Below are 25429 nucleotides of genomic sequence, written 5' to 3'. Positions count from 1 at the left end.
TTCCCTGAAGCACTGCGCATGCACTGGAGGCTATTGCTGTCGAGGCAAGCTCAAGATCTCAGACACTTGTGCAGACGACAGATGTGGGCATTATGGAATGACACGATGACTTGGGGGTCCGGCGGCTGACCCCATGACTTGAAACCAGGTCAATAGCCCACCATGTGCCCAATAAAAAAAAAAAAGTAAGTTTCTTGTTTAAGAGTTTCTTCTGTTTTACACAAACATGTCTGGGATGTATTGGGGTAGGTTCACATGTGATGGACCCTCGGTCACAAAATACCAGAAGGAAAAATGCTGCATGCAGTACTTTTTCTTCTGGCTTACAGCCTGGGCAGCTGAGCGGAAAGCAAATTGACCCCATTATAGTCAATGCGGTCCGTTCAGCGCCATTCAATCAGGGAATTTCTCTTTCCTGCTCGCCGGAGTAGAAAACCGAAACCCCCACCATAGATATGAAGCCCCCCTTACAAGTGAAGCGAATATCCTGAAATGTTCCCTTTTATAAAAAGGGATTTGATGGATCGCAATCTTCGCTGGGGGATATCACACCAACATTTTCTTCTTGTTCACAGACTATTTGGAAAACTGCCTGTCAAAACCAAAGAAATCTATTTCAGACCCGGTTAGTGTCTCTGTATTACCAAGTGTAGGCAAGTCGGACTCCTTCACCACAAGCGCTTCAGAAGACTTACCATCTACCAACGTGAAAGGAACAAAGTCAAATTTGCCAAACGGCTCACGACAGAAAGCAGACCCTCCTATGGGAGCGCTGGAGCTGCATTTACATGAGTGACCAGGAGAGGCGTTCTATCAACTAGTCAGAGCGCAGAAGAGAAAAAAATATTCCCACAGGTTTCCTTGTTCCTGGGGTCTGGGATCCCTGCATGTTCTTGGTGAAAAATGACCCCATAAAATAGGACTCCTTTCATCTTCCGCTGTTGCAGTGTGTATAAAGAAGTTCTGCAGCTTCTTATGATGCTTTGCGTTTCATTACCTCACCATGTTAAAGAGGTCTCTTTCAGGGAATTGGACATTCTTGTTTACGTGCAGATGCTGAAAACCTTTATGTACCTTCCTGTTCACAGCTCAGGGTTTGTTACAGTATCAGTAGAAGCAGTTTTCTGTAAATGCAGCACAAATCTCTTTTGTCTTGAATCCAAGCTCTTAAAGGGGTATTCCGGGTTTTTACCACTAATGACTTATCAGGATAGAACATCAATAAGCGGGAGTCCGCCACTCGAAATCACCAATCAGTTGATCGTCCAGCGGGTCGGACATCTGCATCGGTGGTCAGAGCAGGAAGTGTAATAGATAGCTTCACTCTCACTGAAATCAATGCATCCTATTAAATCTTGGTATTTGTATAGTGCCAACTTATTCCGCAGCGCTTTCAGGTAATAATTACTTATTCCCCCCCACCAAGCTGGGTTCTCATTTTACCGACCTCGGAAGGATGGAAGGCTGAGTCAACCTTGAGCCAGCTACCTGAATCATGCGGGGATCGAACTTGCAGCCTTCAGGTCATAGGCGAGAGCTTACACTCTGCGCCACACGAGGCTCAGTACACTTCTAGCTCTGATCACCGATGACGACGTCCAGCTCGCTGCACTGACAGCAGGCCAGACAATCAGCAGGGATCTTGAGCGTGGACCCGTGCCGATCAACTATCCTGAGGACAGGTCATAAATAGTACAAGTCCGGAATACCCCTTTAACTACGCTGACCCGTTTACTACGTTGCTATTCAATAACAGCAAGCATATTGAAAATGGTGAGGAGTTGAATATGCAAAGTGTATCATTAAGTATTCTACATTTTCATCGCACAGTGATTAGGCTTTACTTACACATGACTAGATCACCCCTCTAAGGTTTTTGGGCAATCTGCATAAGCTTAATTGACAATCAGGCTGGAAAATTATACAGTCCCAAAAATATATAAAATCCCTTCCGTTTTTTATTTCCATCATCGTGAACAAACGGACGCAAGCCGCTGCAATCATGTGCACATTGTGTTATACATTGTAGAAGTTTGCAGTGACAGCACCTGCCTTGTATCGGTACATAAATGGCTATAAAGTGTCATGCGTTTGTCTCCTCTTTGTACACCAGAATGAGTTTGATGTGATGATGTACCAACGTTAAAGGGCTCTCAGATACTTTTTTTCTCGTTATACAGCAGGCAAATAGAAAAAATAGAACACAGCCAGTGGCCCCCACGGCTCCAGCGCTGCATCTGCGCTTGTCTCCACCGGCTCTGCTTACATGCTGCACTCAGTGATGTTCCATATACAGCAGAGTGCTGCAGCCAACCACGGTGCACCACTGAGGCCTATTATTGCCTGCAGTGGTCAGCCTGTATATGAATGGTAGCATGTAAACAGAGCAGGCAGGGAATGACGGGAGGGGCTGGTCAGGAGTCGGTGCCTATACATTCATTATTTCTCCCCGTTACCTGCGGCTTTAAAAAAAAAAAAAAAAGCTGAAGACGTCTTTAACGGTTCATTCATACGGCGATTTGGTGTGGATTTTCAAAAAAGGTTAATCACAGCCATTGCCTTTCCGATTGCAACATATGGCTGCAAGACGTGGACAATGAGGATAGCAGACAGAAGAGAAATTGATGCTTTCGAGCAAGCTTCTCCAAAATCCCCCGGACAGCTAAGTTCACCAACAAAGCTGTTCTGGAACGTATCAACCCAGAGGTGTCCCTGAAAGGCAAGATCATGAGACAGACTGACTTACTTAGGACACGTGATGAGGGCGAATGCGCTAGAAAGAGAGATGCTACTTGAATGGTCAGTGGTAAAGGGAAACAGACACCATCAAGGAGGACACGGGAACGGACATCCGGCAACTGAAAGCAGCTGTAGAGGAGCATGGAGAGGACGGGCCTCTGGAGTATCGAAGAGTCGGACTAGACTGAATGGACAGAATTGGAAACTCAAGTGCACTTCACCTCCAGCTGCATCTATTCGCTACACTTGTCCCATCTGGTCTCAGCAGGTTTATAAGTGGGCACATTTGTTCTAACAAAGGCCTTTTCATAAAGCAATACAAGGACAGAGCTTGATTTTCGGTAAAAATGCATTTATTAATATTTACAGCATTTACAGAGAATAGTGGAAAAAAACTGAACAATTTAAAACACAGTTTTCTTCATCATGGTGACATCCAGCTCATCCATCCATCCAGACTGTATTTACATTTGATGCATGAGACACAGACAACAGGCACCAGAAACTGAATGCCTTTTAAATAAATAGCGCAGAATCCACTCCGCCGCAGACCAGTCGCCTTCACAAAGACAATATAGCCGCATCGCGGGTCATCCTGTATGACCACCAATTCTTTTTGGAGCATTGCCCCCTCTAGATGCCATGTTTGACTGTATGTAGGTGACCGGGCTGCTTTCACCACAACCACTCCCTATTGACAAGTGCTGCTATGATTCTTAATATATGCAGTGCCATGATTATCTCCTCAGCTCACAAACCTGCTGGTGAATTTTCAGCTTGTACTTTTTCTGCAGGATTCCACTGTCTAATCATTGCAAGAAAACAGAAATGCTTCAGTCTTCAAAAGGGGGGTTTCCAGGGAGAGGAAATACCAAATAGAGTCAGGTTCGGAGTGACAGAACCTCAATTTCTGGCCCAGGTCCGATTCTGGGTCACGTGGCGTCCATCCTCCAGCTGTCCTTGTCTGTGATATATATGTGATATATATTACTGCTGGGGGGCTGACCAACTGACTCATTTCAATAAGTATGCCAGCCCCCCATTGTCTCTGCAAGGGCCATGACAGAGAAGGGCGCCAGATTACGTATTGAAGGGAGTCAACCAGCCAGCCACCTGTGGCGACGGTACGGACACGGAAAACTGGAAAAAGCTCTATATCACGTAACAAGGTGTCAGAACCAGATCGGAAATGGAGGTGTCAGCACTGCTGTATCAGGGTATTTCCCCTTTCTGGTTTCTGGATAGCTTTTAAAGAGTAACTGCACGTATTAAGAACATATAGGGCAGCATGTCAAAAGTTTTATTCAGTGGTGATCCGGGTGCTGAGATTCTCACTAGAGATGAGCGAGTATACTCGCTAAGGCACATTTCTCGAGTGAGTAGTGCCTTAGCCGAGTATCTCCCCGCTCGTCTCTAAAGATTCGGGGGCCGCCGCGGGTGACAGGTGAGTTGCGGCGGGAAGCGGGCGGGAGAGGGAGAGACAGATCTCCCCTCCGTTCCTCCCCGCTCTCCCCCCGAATTTTTAGAGACGAGCGGGGAGATACTCTGCTAAGGCACTACTCGCTCAAGTAATGTGCCTTAGCGAGTATACTCGCTCATCTCTAATCCTCACTGATCGCTGAAATTAAGGGATTGCAGCGCTCACCCTAGAGCGGTGTTCCTTTGGCTGTCTTCGCAGCCTGTCAGCTCCTCTCAGCAGCGGACGCATACACTTTTATAGACATCTATACGTCCATCTTCAGTGGCCAGCAGGAGCCGACAAGCAGACACAGTGCTCAGGTGAGTGCTGCAGCCCCTTCATTGCAGCGATCAGCAGGGGTCTTACCACCCGGACCCAGCCAGATCAAAACTTGACGTGTAAAAAGTTTTTTTTAAGAGTGCAGTTACTCTTTAACCTTTGCATTCACATAGACATAGAACAATCAGCATCCTATGGTGCTCCAACTGCTGCAGAACTACAACTCTCAGCATGCTCAGACACAATTTGTCGTTCAGCAACAGCTGGGGGTGCGCAGGTTTGAGACCACTGAACTAATAGTCCTGGTACAATGAAGGAATGTACTTTACCATAGGGAAGTGAATAAGAAATTAAACCAAGTGCTGGACAAAAAAAAACAGCTGAGCTTGTGAAAGTCACAACAGACACGTAATCTGGGGAAATAACTAAAAATTCAACATTCCTAAAACTGAATACAAGTCCACCATGGTGAAGGAAAAGAAGTGTCATTTTTTTTCTTACAGTATCATTTGTGTGACAAGTGTGCAGGATCCCAAGTAGTGGTCAGGTCGTCGTGCCGGAAGCCATTTTCCTCCTCTTTAATCTCTCTCGCCAATCTTCAGGGAGGACTTCAAAGTTAGCATTTTTCTCTGCCATGCCACTAAAATGAGAAGAAAGCAATCATAATGAATTTCAGTTGAGGTCCATGCCAGATGATCATAAAGTATTGCAGACCGATTATAGGGCAGACTAGAGATGGAAACTTTTTTACGCTATACAAAATGCAGCAGAGGCGAACGAACTTTTGTGTTAGAATGTGTTATATGCAATTTTAATTAATGTTGCAGGCAACATTGAAGAGATGCTGCGCTGATATGCAATAAGTCTATCAATAGCCTACAAATTCTTGATAGTCAAGAGCCCCATACAGCTGTTTGGCAGCTTCCACCTGCTCAGAAAGGGCAGTGTAAGGGCTCCTTTCCACGGACGGATTTCCGCTGCGTTGCCCTGCAGCTATTAGGTTCTATTGTACCTAATAGCGCAATGCTCACGGTGTGAAATCACACATCCTCACCCGTGACATGTTCTATTTGCAGTCAATGGAAGCCGTCCGTCTTGCTATCTTCCACTGTAGCACATCGGAAGATAGCGTGAAAACGCTTCCCCGCCTACCACGTCATGTGACGCTGTGGGAGTGTCATATTGCGCATGCGCGCCGAAGCATCATGTGGGACGTCGGGCAGCGGATCCTGAGTAAGTGTGGGCCGTGGGCACTAGGCCTAAGTCTTGCATTTTCTATTACAGTTTACTGGGTTACAGAATCGCGACCCCCCCATAAACTGAAAGGAACCCCTCTACGGATTTGTAATGCATAATTGTTAATGAACCCGTAAAACATAATGCATCCCGAAGAATTAACTCCTTAAAAAGGCTTTTCTGGTTCAATACCATGGAAGACCCACCCTCAGGAAAGGTCATTAATAGCAGAATGGTGGTATGATGGGAGACCCGGGACATTCACTTCAATGGCAAAGTGCACAAGTGGCCGCTGGCAGGGTACTGAGCGGCAAATAGCTCACTTGTTGGAAGTCGCTGGGTTTTTAGCTTCCCTAAAAACCAAGTGACTGTTGGCCAACAAACAGGAGTTGTTCAAGCTTTCAAAGACTGCCTGTTTGCAGTGAATAGCGGCCACAGCCATTTCTGGAGGACTCGACCTCCATTCATTGAGCAACTATCACTCCTGTGCAAAAGCTGTGCGACAGCTGTCGGGCAGTTATGTTCCTTACAGCCGTCCTGTGTAAAGGTACCTGAACGTACCAGACCACTACCAATCAGATGATACTTGAGTCTACGGGCTGGCTTCCAGTCCTTCAAATTAGCAGATGGATCCTAGGAATCTACTATTGACGACTTTTCCTCAGGAAAGGTCATCAATAGTATTGAACTAGAAAACCTTAGTTTTGAGGATTCAGCATATTGCCACACTGCATTCTGACAGCTACAACTTCTTTCAGGTTTTGCCTTTTCTATTTTGAGATGTAGGTCTGTAATTTTTTTGTAATTATGCAGAAAGCCCAGAAAATATTTTGCTTTATCAATGTTTTTGTAAGAGAGGAAAGCAAAATATTAGCTGAACAGCAAAAAAAAAAAAAAAAAGCACAAGATTACTTAGGTCTTTATCGAGCGTCTGATGGAGACCCAAGTAGTCTTGAACGCTTGCTCTGAAAAGCAGAATGACGTCCCTGTAATGTATACTGTAGATGTGCACTGCAGCGGTAACCAACACACACCTCTACAGGGATACTTCATGCATCATCAGCTTGCAGTACATTAAGGCACATACCTGGACAACTGGTGTCATTAAGGCACATACCTGGACAACTGGTGTATCTTCCATTCATCGATGCGCTTCTGGTTCACGACACTTCGATCTTCATCGCTGGAGCTAGAATTCTCCTCCTCATCCAACTCCTTTTGAATGTTCTGCCACTTTTGCACCAGGGAGGGCATCTTCACCTTACTCTTCTTCACCTGCAAAGTGAAAGCATGAAGAACACGGACCATGAAAGACTCCTGACCACTCACTAGAATTGTTATGGGTACCGGGACCCAACTGAACTCCATAACATGCCTAGAAAAAGAACTCAAATGCTGCTACAAATCCGTGACATTTACCTTTAGCTTTTTGCTCTTTTTCGGTTTCTCTATAGGTGAGGGTTTGCTTGGAGGTGCATGGATGTGGGAGGATGAAACCTGAGGCTCTGGAGCTGAAGAAGTTGGCAAAGACGTATGTGGCAACACATGCTGAATGGAGGGCACCACATTAGTGCTTGGAATGGTGTAGTCTATGCTGCTCATCATGACAGGAGAAGGGACTTGTAGTGGAAGTCCCATGTAATTTGTGGGGAGGCTCATGGCAGCCAGAACAGGAGCTGGAAGAACAATGAATTGAAAGTGTTAAAATTGGAAAATAAGTAATATTAAAGGGTTATGTAGAAATCATTGTCCTATAAGAGAGTAGAGAACATCAGACCTGCAGAGACGGACTGCTGAGTATAGATAATGGGACAACTTCCAATGGTCACAGACTGTTCTCCGAAAACGTCAGTGGCCTTCCTCTTGGCGACTTTTCCGGATGTAGCCGGTTCTGATTTTGACTAGGAAAAAAAAAGACAAGCGTGTGATACAAGTGCCTAAATCAGGCTAAGCAGCAGTATCAGACACAGCCCATGAACAGGCGTGGTGCTGGTTCTAGTCCTACACAACCAACTCAAAATGACAAAATTGTTGCATTTCTCGTCTCCTCATTTCAGAACTAATAGCTTTTTTTTATATATCTTTGCATCAATATGAGGTCAAATTTGCTGAGGGACAAGTCCTTTCTACATGCACTATTTAAGGGAACCTGTCATGTCCTACAAATACCATAAACCAAATTATAGGACAGGCAACTTGGGAGCTGGGGGGTGTACTACTTATACTTAGTAGGCTCCCCATTGCTACACTATTACCCGTGAAAGTCATCACTGGATATGTGAGCGTGACTTTGACAAACTTTTGACTGAAGAAGAGAAAGAAAAAAAAAAGTCACTCAGACCCAGAGCTAACTTCCAAGGGTGACAGCAAGTTAAGTATAACAAGAGCACACCCCTGTACTTCACATTCCCCGCCCTATAAGCATAAGGACTTAATTTTACACCACACTATTTGTACTGTATGGTGTCAGTGCCTCTATGCTTTAATAGGTATATTTCGATGCTCCAGCAAGTTTTAACAAGAGACAGCCATGGTGACCTTTATCTGGTCTCAGACAGAGAGTCTCCATATTGCAACCGCCTTGGCAATCACAGCTACAAGGGGCTACCCTCCCCTTGTACAGTGGTGCAGTCAGGCATGATCACAGCACAGAATGTTAACTGCTAGTGTGGCAGTTTTCCCCCAATCACAGCAGATTGACTAGAAGTGCCAGTGGTCCCATGCCCACACAATCCCATGACTCTATAGTACATCATCAAGGTGCCTTTGCTAACTGGGGTCCTCAACATACTGGTATGGCAGGATGCAGGAGAGTGATAAAAGGGCATTCCAGGCATTTGCTATTTGATGACTTATCCTCAAGATAGTTCATCAATAGTTGATTAGCAGGGGTCTGCCGCTCGGCTGATCCTCCAGCCTGACGACTGTGTACTGGGGCCAGACGTCTACGTCAGTGGTCACAGTCAGAAATGTAATGGACGGCTTCACTCCAATTAAAATAGAGTGTAATGCCTCCTATTACACTTCTGGCTCTGACCACAATGAGGAAACGGAAGTGTAATAGAAAACATCACTCCCATTGATTTCAATGGCAGTGAATCGGCTATTACACTTTTGGCCCTGACCACCAATGCAGAGGTCTGGCCGCACTACACTGACAGTGGGTTAGAGGATCAACTGAGCAGCGCACCCCCTGCCAATCAACTATTGATGACTTATCCTTAGGATAAGACATCAATGGCAAAATGTCTGGACTATCGCTTTAAATCCCTTCTGTCATACCAATATGTTAAAGACCCCAGTTAGCGGAGAAACCTCGATGTACTACTGAGTCATGTGATTGTGTGGGCAAGGGACCACTAGCACTTCATTTATTTGCTGGATGGGCAGACTTGTTTTTTGTATGCATTGCAGGCATCCACTCCTAAACAAATGCACTTTTCTCATGCATGTGTCCCAGTTGGTTCACTGGTGGTCTATAGCTAGTCATCCAGCTTTCCCATTTAGGTGGAGGCTTTTAGCCTAAAAAAAGGGTTAGGTAGCCATCCATTAAGGTTCGCCTTCATGTGGCCGGCAGGTGCAAACGAATTTGATCACATCGTGCATCCAGAACCTTGCATTTTATAAAGTGTGCATGAGTGCTGAAGCATGTGTTACTATCCTGAGTCATCAATAGTAAATGCCTGTTATACCCCTTTAAGTCACGTGTCTTCTCACCTTAGCTGCTGGGACTTCAGAATTCACACATTTCACAAGCACAGCTTCTGTTCCTGGGACTGGAGGTTCCTCACCATCTTCCTCTTCCATTTCAACCTCTTCTATCTCGCCATCGTCCATTGGGGGAGTAGGGGGTGGTGAGGAAGGGGGAGGTGGAGGAGGTGGTGGAGGTGGAGGAGGAGGGGGTGACTCAGGGGGAGGTGGTGGTGGTGGCGGCGGAAGAGGTGCTTCTAAAGGCAAAGGTGGCTGTGCAAACTCCCAGAAGTGAGAAACTGGCACATTAGCTGCAACTGAAGGTTTAGTAGAGATGGGTTCTGTAAGAGAAAGAATGAATGAGTGTTAAAACCAAAACCCGATTTCACTTAAAGTCATTATAGGATTACGGTTTTAGCACAGAAAAGGGTAAACGTTCTGCAGTCCTCGCAGTTTTTAAGATCTGGAGTCCGTAAATAGGAGCCTTCTGTCCCGGTCATGTGAACACCCTGTAAGAGTGGCTTCATATGGGACAACCATCGCTCCTGTGCTTTCTCAGAGGAGCAATAGTTGATCAGTGAATGGAGCCGGAGCGCGCCGAAAATATTTTCTGGCTACCTGCCTTATTTACTGTGAACAGGCAGTGGTACATAGATAACTCAACGCTCATTTATACTGGACGGCAAGTTGCTTACTAGTCACTTCACTTCGCGATTCAACACTCAGCGTCCTGCGTTTACATGGGACAACCATCGCTGAAAATGTGTCTCACTTGAGCAATTTTTCACCAGATGGTTGGCCCGTGTAAAGTCACCCAAACAGTCATGTTCCATAGGTGGCACTGAATAACGTGAATAATGAACACATTAGAATGTGACATCTAGAATTACCTGCTATAGGTGCTGGTGGTTCAGGAGGAAGAGCTGGGGCACCTGGGATTTTGTCCCTTTCAGCCAGTTTAGAGGCTGCTTCCGACTTATTTTTGGGTGCCGACTCCTCCTCTTCCGCATCGGGAAACTCCCACTGAGACTCTCCTGAGATGTCGTTAACATAGAAATAACGTCTATGATCCCTGAATCACAAAAACAGAGAAAGATTTTAAGTTCCTGCCTTCTGTAAACCTTGTCTCCTCATTAGGTCCTTTCCGCTGTGGCTGCATCCAGCGCACAGAGGGGAGGGGAACCCAACAAATAGATGTGAAATTCACAAAAAATAAAAAAAGTGAAAACTCCATCCTACAACAAGGATGGCATCTGCTTGCAGGGAAAGGTTAGCAAACTTTGTGAATTAAAAGGGGGGCAAGTCTTAGTTGGTAACCAATTCAAGAGTACAGGGGAGGGGGGAGGGAGGATTAAACAATGGAGAGGCAAGCATCACTCTGGGAATGTCAAGCTCAAATCTATGACATCCTCTAATAGCTCCACTCATTGAGACAAACTAGGTAATTGTGTATTTTTTCTCAGAGCTGAAAGATAAAGAGCAAAGATCTTCAATAAGCATAAAAATACAAAAAACAAAAAAGTGTAAAGAAACAAACGAGAAAAGAAAAAGGAAAACAAAACAAAAAAAAAGACAAATGTAAAAAATAATTATTAGATCTGACCTGCGACACGAGTGACAGAATCCTGTTCTTCGCTGACACTTGGCATCATGAAGCTTGTAGAAACTTCACCGATGTTACACGGGGGAAATGAAGGGTTCCAGAAATCCTGAAAGGGTCACAGAACTCTCGCATGCGCTTCCCCCTATTCCCCTCCCAGAGCATTGCGCTCAACGCTTTGAATGAAGTTCTAACCAACTTTGCGTCCAATCAGGAACCTCTTTACATGAACACTATGCATACACTTAAATAACAAGTTGTTTTTTTTCCAATCTGCAGTCTCAAGCGCTCATTGCGCCCCAGAAACTACATTTCAGCAGCTTTCAGTCTCCAGACAGATGAGGTCACGAGGTCAGGTGGTGATGTCACAAGTCATGTTTGAGATGTGAAAGGTGAAAATTGGGGAAGATTCGTACCTGTCCCAGTGGCAGGCCCAGCCTTTAGGAGTGGCGTTAATTTCATACTGTTTTATTTGTTCTGAGGCGTCTTGAAGTTTACGTTTCAAGTAGCTTCCACTGAGCGCACCTTCTCGCCAATCTGAGATTCGAGTCTGCAAGCAATAAAAATAGCAGATTTAATTTTAACTGGTATTCCCAAAATAGACTTATCACCAATACTTAGGATGGCTGATAAACGTTTGATTGGTGGGCATCTCACCGACACAGAATGGGGGTCTTGTGATATGGAGGCCGTGCATGGAGGGCGCTACTCCATTTCAATAAAACTTACAGAAATAGCCAAGTATAAGCGCTCAGCAGTCTCCAACAGTGCAGTTGAGCAGAGAGCAGCACCACACACGTGCGACCGCTGCTCCATTCAATTTCGTTACTGCGGGGGAGGGAGTGCAGCAAGCCCACAATAAGATCGAAAGGGAGACATGGGACCCCCATTCTCAGGACTTGTGGGGAACCCAGTGGCGAAGCCAACACCAATCAGACTTTTATCACTTATCCTATGGATATGTGATAAAAGTCCATTCTGGTACAAGGCTTTTAAAAAAAAAGGTGGTCAGCAACAATTAAAAATGCTGTTTAAAAAAAAAAAAAAAAAAAAAAAAAAAGGGGGGGGGGGGGTGGAGAACCTACAAAAACGCTTACCTCAGTTTGAAAGAGCAAGACGTGGAAATTGGACACACTCTGCCTGTTGATGCCCAAAAATTCCAGTTTACTGATGAGGCCATTAGCAAGTTCTCCAATCTGGAACTGTTAAGTGAAGAGGGAAAAGTTCTAGTACAAAGCTTCTCTATTCTCCACGCAAAAGAGAACATCTTAAACGCCAGGAATGCTCTGAGTATTTATGGAAAGAGGTGTCTTATTATTAGGGCACACGGAGAAGTTATAATCCCCCCTTTTAAAGCAGAGGAATAGCTAACAAAACAGCTGCTGTAGATCTGTCACGTCTGTATAATGGATGGACACTTAACCCTTTCCACCCACAGAGACACACATTATGATGGGAAGGAAGGGCTTTCCACGTCATACATGTATGGCATCTCAATGGCTGTTACTGACAGCCTGGATCCCACTGCAGAAGTGGGAATGGGAGCGAACACCAATCCTCACTGTTAACCACGATCAACGCTGATTGTGGCATGTATGCAGTAACAGTGGAAGGTAGCTCCCTCGGTGCAGTCATCGGCCCTCTGCCATCCAAATGTGGAGGGCTGAATGATTGCCATAGCAATGTCCAGGTGCACCATAGCTAGAATTGTGAAAGAATAGAGATAATCATTAAATTGCACGCTAAAGCCCCCTACAGACATACAAAAGAGGCTAAAAAGTACCGTAGTAGTAGTAAAAAAAAAAAAAAAAACAGCAAGGGGGGGGGGGGGGGGGGGCGGGCAAATGTGTCCCAAAACAGTGCCAATAAAAACTACAGCTCACCATGTAGTGATAATGAAACTGAATTAAGCACTGGGACTATGGAGATAGGGAAGCCGGACCCGCTCAGCCACAATACAATTATTCAGCTAGTGCTCCACTCATTCTGACACCACTGCGGGGAACAGAAGTGACCACCACAGCGACAGGCAGAGCGGGACACAGGAAGCCAGTTCTCATGATCCACGGGGCGTCTCAGCAGAAAGACCAACCCGATCAGCAAGTCATGCCCCATCTTGTGGATAGGAGATAACTTCCAATCTTGGTATAACCCCTTTACATCTACCACCCTTTGCTACAGTTTTCTGCACTGGCACATACAGGAGACCCCTCTTCTATGACCGTCATATACATTAAAAGGGTGTAATGAAAGTGGATGTCCCCTTTAAGGTACATTGATGGAAAAATCTCTTTAGCTGCACAGAACTGAAGGAAGAACCTTTCAAACAGATTAACATTACCTTCAAATCATCATCTTCTTGTCCTTCCAGTGCAGGTTTTGGAGGTAGCTTCGTCTTCTCGCTTTCGCACTCTGGCTCCTTCGCAGGAACTGGACACTCTGCAGCTTCAGCCCCCATTTCTGGAAACATTACAATCCAAAATGATCTGCAGCACTTCTGAAGAAAGTCAATTAACAACAAGCACCACTTACCAGTCTCAGGCGTATCGCGGCCGGTTTTGCTGGAGCTGCGGCTTGAGCTAGGGCTGGCTATAGGCACAAAAACTTTCCACTTGCTGGAGAGAGGCTTGGCCTTCTGAGCTTCATCGGTCTGACTGAAGTCCGAGCGTGGACTGGATCCGGACACACTCACTTCTCCTTCCTCCAATGCTCTCAGCTCAGCCTGTTATGGGAAATAAAAAGTAATCGCAATGACCCAAAAGCACAGCAACCCACACGACTAACACAAGCTAAATACTGACTGTTCATATTATCAACATGGAAGGCAATACAGCCCATATAATCGAGTCGGACTGCGCAGCACGAGATGCAGAATTAAAAAGTGCACCCCAAGAAAAGCTCAATTAAACTGTGCATACTCCCCTTATTTGTCAGTTCCACTATTTTTCATAGTATGTATCGGCAGTCTTAAGACACTACATGCTGTTCCCCCAATGAGCAGCACTGCCCAATCAAAGCATTGTATAGTGTCTAGACCAATGATGCATACTAATGCACAGCGTGTATCAGATAGTCAGACGTAGTGCAGCCATCTTTGTTTGTCCAGGCCTGGAGGGTGACTTAACTGCTGGTACCGTACCTGCAGATCTTGTATCCTTCTTTCCATAGGCGATACTCCATTTACCCATAACCGTTAATACATTTTATAGTACTACTCTAACAACTATATAACAAACCGTATATTCTACCACCGCAGTAATTTATTAGTAGCTCGTAATTAAGTGTCATGCACACAAAAGGGAGGAATGGATCACAAACCCTTTTTCTCTCCAATACCCGTTCGAGCTCCAAGGTGTCCTGCTCCTCCATTTCTTCTTCACTCTCTCCAGACTGGACGGTACTGCAGATATCATCCTGAGCCTGGTCGTCTACAGCAGGTTCTCCATCTGTACAGGCTGTGGCCACGTCCTCCTCATCCTCAGAAGCGCCTTCCACCACATCTTCTTTACAGATTACCTTCTTCCGCCAACGTTCCTCTTCTTCTTTCACCTCATCTGGCAAAAGTGGCGCAAGGAGTGATGCAGCCACTCCAACTTTTTCTTCTTCTTTGTTGGAAAGGGCCTGAACGGCTTCATTAACCTCCTACAAGAAGGAACGGGGATAAAAACCAAGGACAGACGCACAGAAAATGCCTTGGATGTTTTCCAATGGGGAAACCTGAACGCCAGACTTTGGGATGAATGGTTTTTCTCTCTTGTCATTTAGCCTACACACTACAAAAAGCTATACAAGCATCAGTTCCTATAGACTAGACCTCCTTGTAGGACGCTCTGGTAGAGAAGAACTAGCGAGTGCCAACTTCATATTATAAGGGGCAAGCGAGTTAGGCGGAGGTACAACCTCTGAGACCACCACATCCCTGCTCTTAGCAGCAGAGTATGAAGCAAGGTCAGCTATTTCTGCATCTCCTTTATCTCATGCTGGTCCTGCTCTCCCACAGAACAGAAATTTGGGGGCCTCTTATTCTCAGCATCAGTGAGCGTGCCATGGGTCACAACCCACCTTAACCCCTTAAGGACCAGACACCTTAGGGATTGAGCGCTATGTACCAGGGAAAGGAGAAGGCAAAAGTAGTTAAAAAAACGTTTGTCCCTTCTGTTCCAGGTTCTCAGCTGTGACTAGCAGCCAAGGACCTGACCTGCTCCAGCTTGATTGTAGAAGCAGAGGTTTAATCCCACGCCGTATTTTTGCTATCGGCCGGGATTAAAGCTCAGAACCAAGCAATGTATCATTTACTGCGCTTGGTCCTTAAGGGGTTAATAATGGGTTATAAAATTAACTACGTTGTCATGGGGCAACCCCTTCAATCTACTCCAATCCGATCCATTAAGTGGCCACAACGCAATATGCCATATATTGTAATGAATGTGTGCCGTTTCCCCCTTGGCACATCTGCAAACTAATTAATGCTAGTCCAGATCTTCAGTTCTAGAAGCACATATGCATTACATATGAAGCACACTATGCAAAACTTAGTGACCAGAAGTAAACGTACCTTCTTTGGCTCCCTCTTCACAGGCACTGGCATGCTGCTGACGACACTGGAGATGGCTGCCACTGTGGCAGCCTCTTCTTTCATTTCCGGCACAGACTCTGTTGTAACTGCTCCCGATGGTACAGAAGCCTCAACACTGCAAGTGAATAATAATCTCTTATTACCCACCAATACAGCAATAGCAGGAGTAACATTTCTGTATATAACCTCCTTACCTGTTGCCGAATCCTTGTGCACCTTGTACCTGTGAGGCCAGGCACTGAGGCAGTTCCCAGGTGACTTCATTGGTCTGTGTGTTCCAGTAGTAGTAACATCCCGTATTTTCGTCCCACACTTCCTGCCAGTCTCCCATATCAACTCCAACTGAAATCGCAAGTATGAACAATGCATTAACCCATCATATTACATTCTCCCTCACGTCTGTCACCCGATCTGAGCGCTCACTCACCTCCAGCCAGAGAACATTGGGTGTCGTAATGCCACAGATCTCCAGATGCATTTGGATCGGATCCATTGTGCACAGCAGAACTTGAGCCGTGAGAATCCTTTGGATCTGGTTTCGGAGGAGTCGGTGGAGGAACAGTAGATGTCGAAATAGAGTTTCCATCAGGAGGGGGAGGGGCAGTAATAGCATCAATTTCCTGAGAAAAATCAGCAAAACATGTCAGACACAAGTCCCTGAGCAGCGGTGGAAAGTCAATACTGCGCCCCTAGCCCAAAACATATCCTCCAGTAAATTGCACTTAAAGGGGTTGCCCCGCGAAAGCAAGTGGGGTTCAGCACTTCTGTATGGCCATATTAATGCACTTTGTAATGTACATTGTGCATTAATTATGAGCCATACAGAAGTTATTCACTTACCTGTTCCGTTGCTGGCGTCCTCGTCTCCATGGTGCCGTCTAATTTCAGCATCTAATCGCCCGATTAGACGCGCTTGCGCAGTCCGGTCTTCTCCCTTCTGAATGGGGCCGCTCGTGCCGGAGAGCTGCTCCTTGTAGCTCCGCCCCGTCACATGTGCCGATTCCAGCCAATCAGGAGGCTGGAATCGGCAATGGAACGCACAGAGCCCACAGTGCACCATTGGAGAAGACCTGCGGTCCACCGTGGGTGAAGATCCCGGCGGCCATCTTCGCAAGATAAGTAAGAAGTCACCGGAGCGCGGGGGATTCGGGTAAGTACTATGCGGTTTTTTTTTAAAACCCCTGCATCAGGTTTGTCTCGCGCCGAACGGGGGGGGGGGGGGGGGGGGGGACACAACCCCTTTAATAGCCGTAAAATGTTCTCAACTTTGTAATATAATTTGTGTTTCAATTCTTCACATTTTCAAGATCTCAAATATCAGGAGAAGAGACAGATTTGTGCTGATATTTTCTTCTACTTGCAAACGATTAGACTATCCTACCAACAGTAATTGGACAGCTTAGCAAGAATCAAAAGTAGTATTGGTTTCCATATGTTAAATACTTAGTGGGGCTCCTTTGGTCCTAATGATATCAGAGAGACTCTGTGGCAAACTTTCTAATGTCTGATACACTTCAGCTGGTATTTTCCACCTTCCATCCTGCAAATGTCTGGCGAGTTCTCTCAAACAAGATGGACGCGGTTCCAGTTCTTCTCAGAGATGTTCAGGTCGGACTCTGCAGCCGATCTAATCATGGAACATCCATATCCTCAAACCAACGTAAAACAGTGTTGGATGTGTGACAAGGCACGTCGTCTTGTTAGAAGTATGGCCGACCATTCCCAGAGTATTGTCACATTATCAGCAGCAGGACATTATTGTCTAGGATGTCAGGGTCAAGTCAGTGTTCATGGTTCTTGTCACCACAACCAACGGATGGAGACCATGCCACGTAACACATTCCCAGACCATAATGGAACCTCCGCCATACTTACAGTACCTGCGTTTTCACTTTGCAGCGCTAAAGCTCTGTCGGCCATTTTCATCTCATTCCAGCAACTGAAAACGGCCCCATATGGCGCTATATGGGGCCCATCTTCAGCTGCTGGAAGGAGCTGAAAACAGCCAAAGGAGCACAAGTTCTCCGAAGTGCAGGTACTTTAACTGTTGGCACAACACACTCAGGTAAAAAGCGTTCTCCAGGCATCCCCCACACCCAGATACCTCCATCTGATGTGAAGATGGAGTAGTGCGATTCCTCACTCCATAGAATGTTCTTCCATTGCTCAACTGTCCAATGACAAAGCTCCTTGCACCATTATAGACAGGACTATTCTTTGATAGAACCCGCCAGATGCTTGCAGGGTGAATGGAGAGAACCACCAGCCGAAGTGTATCAGACGTTAGTAAATATGCTATGGAATGTATCTGATGTCCTTAGGGCCAAAGGAGCCCCACTAAGTATTAACACATGGACATAAATACTACTTGTGTTTCTTGCTCAGGTGTCCAATTCATTTGGGTAAGATAGTGTATATAGATCGATTAAAGAGGCAGCAAAACTGAGCTAGGAGAAGAATTAGATATGCACAAGTTATTAGTTTTTGAACATCAACCAGCGAGTTCCCATTCATGACAAATGTTACAAAATTCTGAGGAATTGAAACACAAGACATACCAATAAAACATTGATACACATAACGCCTGCTTGGGGTTGGTCAAAATTCTGCTGGGTATCAGAAAGCAGGGAGAAGCAAACACAGTGAAGGATCTGTCCAGGGACGAACATTATTGTGATAGTTTCAGAACAGCTGCTGAGGCGAATAGAAAACTATACACTCACCTGCACTGCTGGTACCATAGAGGTCAGTGATTACATGCAGACCAAGGAGCTGTCCGGCTCCGCTACATCTTCTTCCTGGCACTTGGCATTGTTTTTAATCATCTCTTCTGGCCGGAGTTTGAAAAATCCCCGCCTCCTGTAAGCGCTGTCTCTGATTGGCTGAATGCTTAGCCATTCAGAGTCAGCGCTCAATAGATGGCTTCGATTGGTTCATCGAGCGCTGGCTCTGACTGGCTAAGTGTCACAGCACTCAGCCAATCAGAGGCAGTGCTTCCAGAAGGCAGGGATTTTTCAATCCGCGGCCAGAAGAAATGAACAGTGCTGGGGACTGGAAAGAAGATGCAACAGAGCAGGATAGCACTGTAAAGGTTGCACCGCATGAAAAACCACATTTTCATGCGATGCAGCAGAAAGGAAGGTTCCATTGGGTAACATGGGCTACAAAAAAAAATAAAAAATTTGAAAATTGCGGCTGTATAGAGCATGCCGCGATTTTGTAGTCCTGCAATGTCGCAGGCTACAAAACATCGCTCGTGTGGAAGAACCCATAGGAAAGCATGGGCTTAACATACATGCGATTTGTAGCGCTGTCACATAACGAAAAAATTGTGCGATAAAGTCGCCCGTGTGGATGCGGCCTAAGTGTATGACCACTGCAACTAATCACACTTCCCAGGAGCGAACAGAGACCAGAAAAGGAGGCAGAGTATAGGCTTAATACCTTCGTCACGGAGACTATTACAAAGAATTTAGTCCCTAAACAACCCTGTTAACCCCCGTCCCGCCACAAGATGTAAATGTACATCCTGGCAGAGGGGTATTTAATGCAACAAGACGTACATTTATGTCCAGTGGATAGCACAAGATCAGAAGAGAACTCGCGCTATCCGGCAGCGGGAGCCGGCTGTCACTGATAACCAGCCTCCCTCTGCAACAGCGAAGGTGCATTGGTGCAGCTACCCCACTGTTAACCCCTTCCCTGCCGCGATCTATGTAGAACACGGCATGTACCTCTGTGACGCAACAGACTTTCGCGATCAAATTGCGGGGGGTGCCAGCGGGTTGCTATGGCAACAGGACGCAAGATACCAGCATCCTGCATTGGCAGTGCCTATGATCGCTAAGACATAGGGATCATAGGTGCTATGGTGCAAGTCCCTTACAGGGACATAAAAAGTGTAAAAACAAAAAAGGAAAAGTGTAAGTTAGAAAAAAACAACCCATATTAGCATTAAAAAAAAAAAAAAAATTAAATTAAAATCCCACATATTTCCATAACGACGCATACAATAAATTGGGCTTTTTATGTTGCATGGCAAAAAGCATAAAACAAAAAATAAATAAATAAAAATAAATAAAAAGAACTGAGCCAAAATGCTTATCCTTTTTTTATTTTGCCTCCCAAAAAAACGTAAAAGTGATCAAAAAAGCCATATGTACCCCAAAATGGTACCAATAAAAACTACAGCTCGTCCCGCAAAAAATAAGCCCCTCACAGAGCTCCATCCATGGAGAAATAAAAAGTTATAGGACTTTGAATGCAGCGATTTAGAAAGAAAGAAAAATAAGGGGGGTTTTATTGCAGAAAAACCTAGAAAAGAATTGTGGGATTGTAATCGTACCGACCCGCAGAAAAGAAATGTATTGCGTCGTCTATGCTGTATGATTAAGGGCTCTTTCATACGGGTGTATTTTTCATCAGTATTTTGTGAGACAAAATCAGGAGTGGAGAGAAAGTCTAATGGAAAGATTTGCATTTCTTCCATATTTCGGACCCGCTCCTGATTCTGGCTCACAAAATATTGAAGAAAAATACGCCCGTGTGAATAAGGCCTAATGCTGTAGAAAAAAAATAATCTATGGCAGAATTTATGTGTTTTCTCTCCCTGCTATCATAAAAAAATATAAAAAAAAGTTTTACAATACAGTCAACATACCCAAATATGGCGCCGATAACTACAGTTCGCCACGCAAAAAACAAGCAGTTATACGGCCACGTTGACTGAAAATTTTTTTTTAAAGTTCCGGCTTTTGAAAAATGGATATGAAAATCTTCCAAGAATCGATGCATCCTTATGCCCACAATAGGCCAGGTCCTTAAGCGGTTAAATGGGTTATCTGGGACTTTGCTTTTTTTAATTGCCTAACTATCCTCGGGACAGGTAAATAAATAAATGATCGATCTTTGGGGGTCTGCCGCTCAGGATCCCCACCAATCAGCGGATTCCTGAGCTTGCTGCTACTAACCACAGTAGAGAAAGCAGATACTCTTGTCCATAGTGCAGCAACCCAGGTTGGCATTGCAAGTGCAATTACCATTGAATGAAATAGGGCTGTGACTGCAGTACCAAAGCAGTCAGCGCTGACCACATCGGTAGCGGCACCAGGAATCAGCTGATCAGCAAGGATCCTGAGCGACAGACTCAATGCTTTCTGTTTCCAGAGCTGACCAAATTGACAGCAGCCCCGAGAATCAGCTGATCAGTGCGAACCATGAGCGGCAGACCCCGATAATCATCTATTGACAGCATCTTCTGAGAATAGGCCATCAATTGAAACAGAAAAACGTAAAAACTCCCAGACAACCTCCCATAAAGCACAGCTGTTACAGCCAAGAAAGCCAGTCTACTTATAGAATGTGTCCAGGGGGTCTCCAGACTCTTCCCAGCAGTAGATATCAAGAAAAAGAAGTACTGGGATGCGTGGACCTTAGTTCCTTGGGGAGAAAAGCTGTTGTCAAACAGGTCCAGCAGAACTTATTCCCCTCATCGGATAAAAATGTGTATCTTGTTAAATACATGAAATAGGAATAAGAAGGAATAGCCGACCGCTATCGAGGCCACCGCTTACCGCAAGGAAATTGGCCAAAGTGCTATCAATATCGGTGGAAGCGTTTCCTTTCGCGTTGGCTATAGATGTAGGTTTGTCTGTTGCGTCTCCATCCTCGTCGTCACTGTCTGTATAAGCTCCAAGTAGACACAATCCACCTGTGGAAGGAGAAGGAAGACTTCTAGATGACAATCATCACGCACTGAGTGGCAGCAGGATGGTAAGCAGGTGATGCCTTCATTCCTTACCTGTAGGCTTCACTACAGCAGCTTTCAGTTGTGTCACCATGGCTGTGGCAGGAGGAATGAGCCCCTTCTGAGGATCTGCATCATCTGTTGGGGAGATACAAGATTAGTGACTTGGTGTATAGATAGCATTGGCCTGATGCCACATCCACAGGTCTGATCAGCAGGCTGCTTCACATCTGTGCTGGGGATTCTGCTTTCCTGCTGCCCGAATGAAGAATCCCCGCAGCCAAGTGGTTCCTTCTCTGAACGGAACCGAATAGACTCCATTGACTATAACGGGGTCCGCCCAGCTTTTGGACGGAAGAGAGCACTGGATGCGGCCCTTTTCTTCTGGAATTTTCAGCTGTGATGGAACCTCTGGACGGAGGTTGCAACCCAGACGTGAAACCATCCTAAGGCCTACGGCACACAAACATTTTCACTGTTTGTGTGCGGATCTGCAGCAGCCAATATGGAACTCCACACCGAGAGGGAAATACTATTGAGGACCTATTCTGGCTGATGGTCTGGGGTCTGCTGCTCAGTCTTCAGGTCAACAAGTTAATCGGGCACCCGCAGTGGTATGGAGTGCAAGCGGTTGGCTGCTCTGACCACTGTGTAGTGGCTGGCGCTGGTAATTGCAGGTGCAGCTGTCATTGATTTTAATGAGACTACAGCCTGCAGTTACAAGCATCGGCTACCGCACAGAGTTGGAGCAACCAGCAACTTCGGCTCCGTACTCCTATTTGTAGCAGGCGCTCGATCAGCTGATCGGCCAGGGTCGTGAGTGGCAGACCACAAATATTGTTTACATATCCCTTTAAATATGCAGATTTCCGCCGTGGCTTTTTTTAATTGAAACTCGCCTCCGATTTTGTCGTGTGAACATACCCTAATGAATACCAGATGCCTATTCTGTAATTATGGCATTCATTTGGTACGCTATCCTAAACACCCCCTGGACGAGTTTAAGACAAGCGTACGGTCACAGGTCTGTAATAGGGATGTGAAGGTGGAGGTGTTAGAGATAACACAGCATTGTATGTTATCAGCACTCCATCTGAGGCAAAAAAAGGGACAAAATTAAGTCATGCTGTAAAAGATACAGACATATAAAGAGATACATCAATTTATGTTCTCTCCTTGTTGGTCTGCAAAACATGGACCAAATATAAAGTAAAAATACACTCGCATGAAAACAGCCCATCGCTGACATCACAGGGTGCAGCGCGGTTGGCGTGGCAGCCAGAGGCCTTCGGAAAGCCCCCTGGGCTGCCATTGTAGATTGCCTATCAAGCTACCGTATATACCGGCGTATAAGGCGACGGGGCGTATAAGACGACCCCCCAACTGTCACCTTATACGCCGGTAATACAGTGGAGAAAAAAAAAAATCATTACTCACCTCCCCCCGACGTTCTGTCGCGCTCCGGCAGGATGTCGCTCGCTCCTCGTCCCCGGCGCAGCATTGCTTTCTGAATGCGGGGCTTGAAATCCCTGCCTCCAGAAAGCTAATACACACGCCGGCAGCCAGTTACAGCCATTCAATGACATCATTGAATGGCTGTGATTGGCTAAAACACACGTGGCTTCAGCCAATCACACTATTCAATGACATCATTGAATGGGTGTGATTGCTAACACACGTGCGCCTTCAGCCAATCACAGCCATTCAATGCTGTCATTGAATGGCTGTAACTGGCTGACGGCGTGTGTATTAGCTTTCTGGAGGCGGGGATTTCAAGCCCCACATTCAGAAAGCAATGCTGCGCCGGGGACGAGGAGCGAGCGACATCCTGCCGGAGCGCGACAGAACGCCGGGGGAGGTGAGTAATGAATTTTTTTTTTACACTTTTTGTTTTTGTATTACCGGCGTATAAGACGACCCCCGACTTCAGAGCAGATTTTTCGGGGTTCAAAAGTCGTCTTATACGCCGGTATATACGGTATGCCTGTAGGGTGACTTGATACGATTGCCTGTCAGACTGCGGTATAATGTAATACTACGGTATTACATCATATTGGAGGAGCAATCAAACCATCCCACGTTTATGGAAACTTAAGAATAAAAGGAAAAAGTTTTTGTTTTTTTTAAAGTGTTACTTAAAAAAAAAGGTAATAAGTTTAAAAAAAAAACAAACAAAAAACACCTTACTTCAAATTAAAACAAAATCTAAATTTAAAAAAAGCATTTGGTATCGCTGCGTCCATAAAAGTCCGATCTAGCGCATTATTTTCCCTGCACAGCGAATATTGTCAGAATTCCACTTTTACGATCACCCAATCTCCTAGAAAAAAAAATGTAATAAAAAAAAAACAAAGACAATCAAATAGTCATATGTACTCCAAGACGGTAGCAATAGAAACTAGAGGACGTCCCACAAAAAAACAAGACCCCAGACAACTATCAATATCACTGCAGAGCACACAGCGGACCCCGCAATCTCTGTGGGCCCCTCTAAAACAAATGGAGCGATGCCATCACCAATCTGACGTCACAGTAAAAGTGCGCCTGTAGTGAGGAGAGGGGGAGCATGGGACCCCCGCTCTCAGAATCAGTGGGGGTCTTAGCAAGGAGGCCCCAACGATCAGAGGTATCCCATGCAAAGGTGAAGTCATTTTTGGTAACCCCCTTTGAGGCTGGCGTTATGTCTTCTGTGTATTACGCGGGGTCCGCGTGTTCGTGTTATTTGCGGTAACTTGCAGGCGATCAGTTACACTGCTTGCGCACTTCTGATCACATCAGCGTGTTGGACAGTGGGTGCGAGATACCTTGTCGTGCGCAGCACAATTTTGCCGCCATACGCCGGACCACAGTGGTAAAAACTATGTAAACCGCTGCGGAACCCCCTTAGCGCTTTACGCTTACGTCCGTGTTCTGCGTCACTCACTGACGGATCCCCCACAAAAAAACTCTTGCCGTGGGGCACTCAGGGGCAAAAGGAAGATTGTTTAAATGGACCCGCCATCAGGATGTTATTGTCAGACCGCCTGCCAGCGCTGTAAGCTGCCTCCACTGAGCTCTATGGTGCTTCTCAGACAGCCGTTTGATCGCAGAGTTTCTAATGCGGTTTTCGGACGCTGTCAGCTCTACTTTGGTGCGTTTCAGCGATTTTTCGCTCCCCTCACCCCCCATTGTAATGATGGGGTGCATTTAAAAAAATGCTGTTGAACGCCTGTGAGGGCAGCCTGACACCTTATAATTTGGCCTCTTGTACGCAGATTAGTCGCGGGCGCGGTCGCCTTGAGTCACGGCATCATTACCTGGATGTCGCGGTGACTCAGCCGCTGCCAGCGGTCCGGATTATGTAATCTGATGACACGGTGACTCATGGCCGCCGCAGAACTCACAAAACAGACAATACGTACAAAAGCGCCAATCTATAAACGTCTAATATGTCATCCACAGAGTAATGGCGGTGACCGTACGCACGATGGCGGCAGCGGGAGAACCTCAATCATGACTAATGGCTGCACCCCTCTGACAGGAACTTGTCAGCACGAGCCGCAGCGTCCCTGCGGTTGGTCAGACACAATGAATGCAGACTGACCCCCAACATACAAACACCATCCGACATGTCAAACCGGCACAGGAGGGGTATAACTGCCCCCCATAACTACCCCCGGCCATGGCTGGGCCTACTACCGCCCCCCGCACAGTAATGGCCGGCGTCTCACCGTCTGACCCGGAGCCCGCCTCCTCCCGTACAGCGGCAGCTCGGGGTCCCGGGGGTGACAGCTGAAGGATGGGTCTCCGGCCCGAGGCCGCCCGCGTCTTCTTCCCCATCAGCGCGCAGACCTCTCGTCGCTCTCCGGCGCGGAAATACGACGTCACATCCGCCCGCCTCCGCCACACAAAAGGAAGGAAGCGCCGAGGAGTACCACGTGACCCCCCAGCGGACTGATACTAGTCACGTGTCGTGCGCGGCTCCTCCCCTGTGGCCGTAAAGTGTCACGCAGTGTCGTACCAGTGCTGAGATTGTTATAATACATATTATTAGTAGTATTTTATTTCCTAATAGACGTTTATTATTTTTTAACCCCTTAAAGACTGCGTGTATTTAGGTTCAAA

The 25429-nt window shown here is 46.1% G+C and overlaps 2 protein-coding genes across 4 annotated transcripts in view; one reads left to right on the top strand and one right to left on the bottom strand.

Moving 5' to 3' along the window:
* The window catches only part of AGBL2 (AGBL carboxypeptidase 2), a 52725-nt gene extending 51752 nt beyond the window's left edge, over positions 1 to 973 (top strand). For 2 of the 3 annotated variants that reach the window (XM_066583299.1, XM_066583298.1), the window contains one exon: positions 576 to 973. In XM_066583299.1, coding sequence (XP_066439396.1) covers positions 576 to 796 — 221 coding nt within the window. In that variant the 3' untranslated portion in view covers positions 797 to 973. The remainder of the gene's footprint in view (positions 1 to 575) is intronic. The other variant, XM_066583300.1, reaches the window with a different exon arrangement.
* A 2101-nt stretch (positions 974 to 3074) lies between these two features.
* Positions 3075 to 25197, bottom strand: FNBP4 (formin binding protein 4). The gene is made up of 17 exons (XM_066583296.1): positions 25036 to 25197; positions 21380 to 21463; positions 21153 to 21289; positions 16007 to 16199; positions 15774 to 15921; positions 15559 to 15694; positions 14322 to 14645; positions 13536 to 13725; positions 13345 to 13463; positions 12101 to 12205; positions 11420 to 11553; positions 10294 to 10475; positions 9431 to 9744; positions 7491 to 7614; positions 7133 to 7389; positions 6831 to 6988; positions 3075 to 5117 (listed from the first exon to the last, which is right to left on the bottom strand). Exons 1-17 carry the CDS (start codon positions 25142 to 25144, stop codon positions 5021 to 5023), a joined length of 2811 nt encoding a protein of 936 aa, XP_066439393.1. The 5' UTR covers positions 25145 to 25197; the 3' UTR covers positions 3075 to 5020.
* Positions 25198 to 25429: the final 232 nt, after the last annotated feature.

Source organism: Eleutherodactylus coqui, chromosome 11, assembly GCF_035609145.1.
Source record: "Eleutherodactylus coqui strain aEleCoq1 chromosome 11, aEleCoq1.hap1, whole genome shotgun sequence".
NCBI classification, from domain to species: Eukaryota; Metazoa; Chordata; class Amphibia; order Anura; family Eleutherodactylidae; genus Eleutherodactylus; species Eleutherodactylus coqui.
This window is presented reverse-complemented; position numbering and strand designations above follow the sequence as displayed.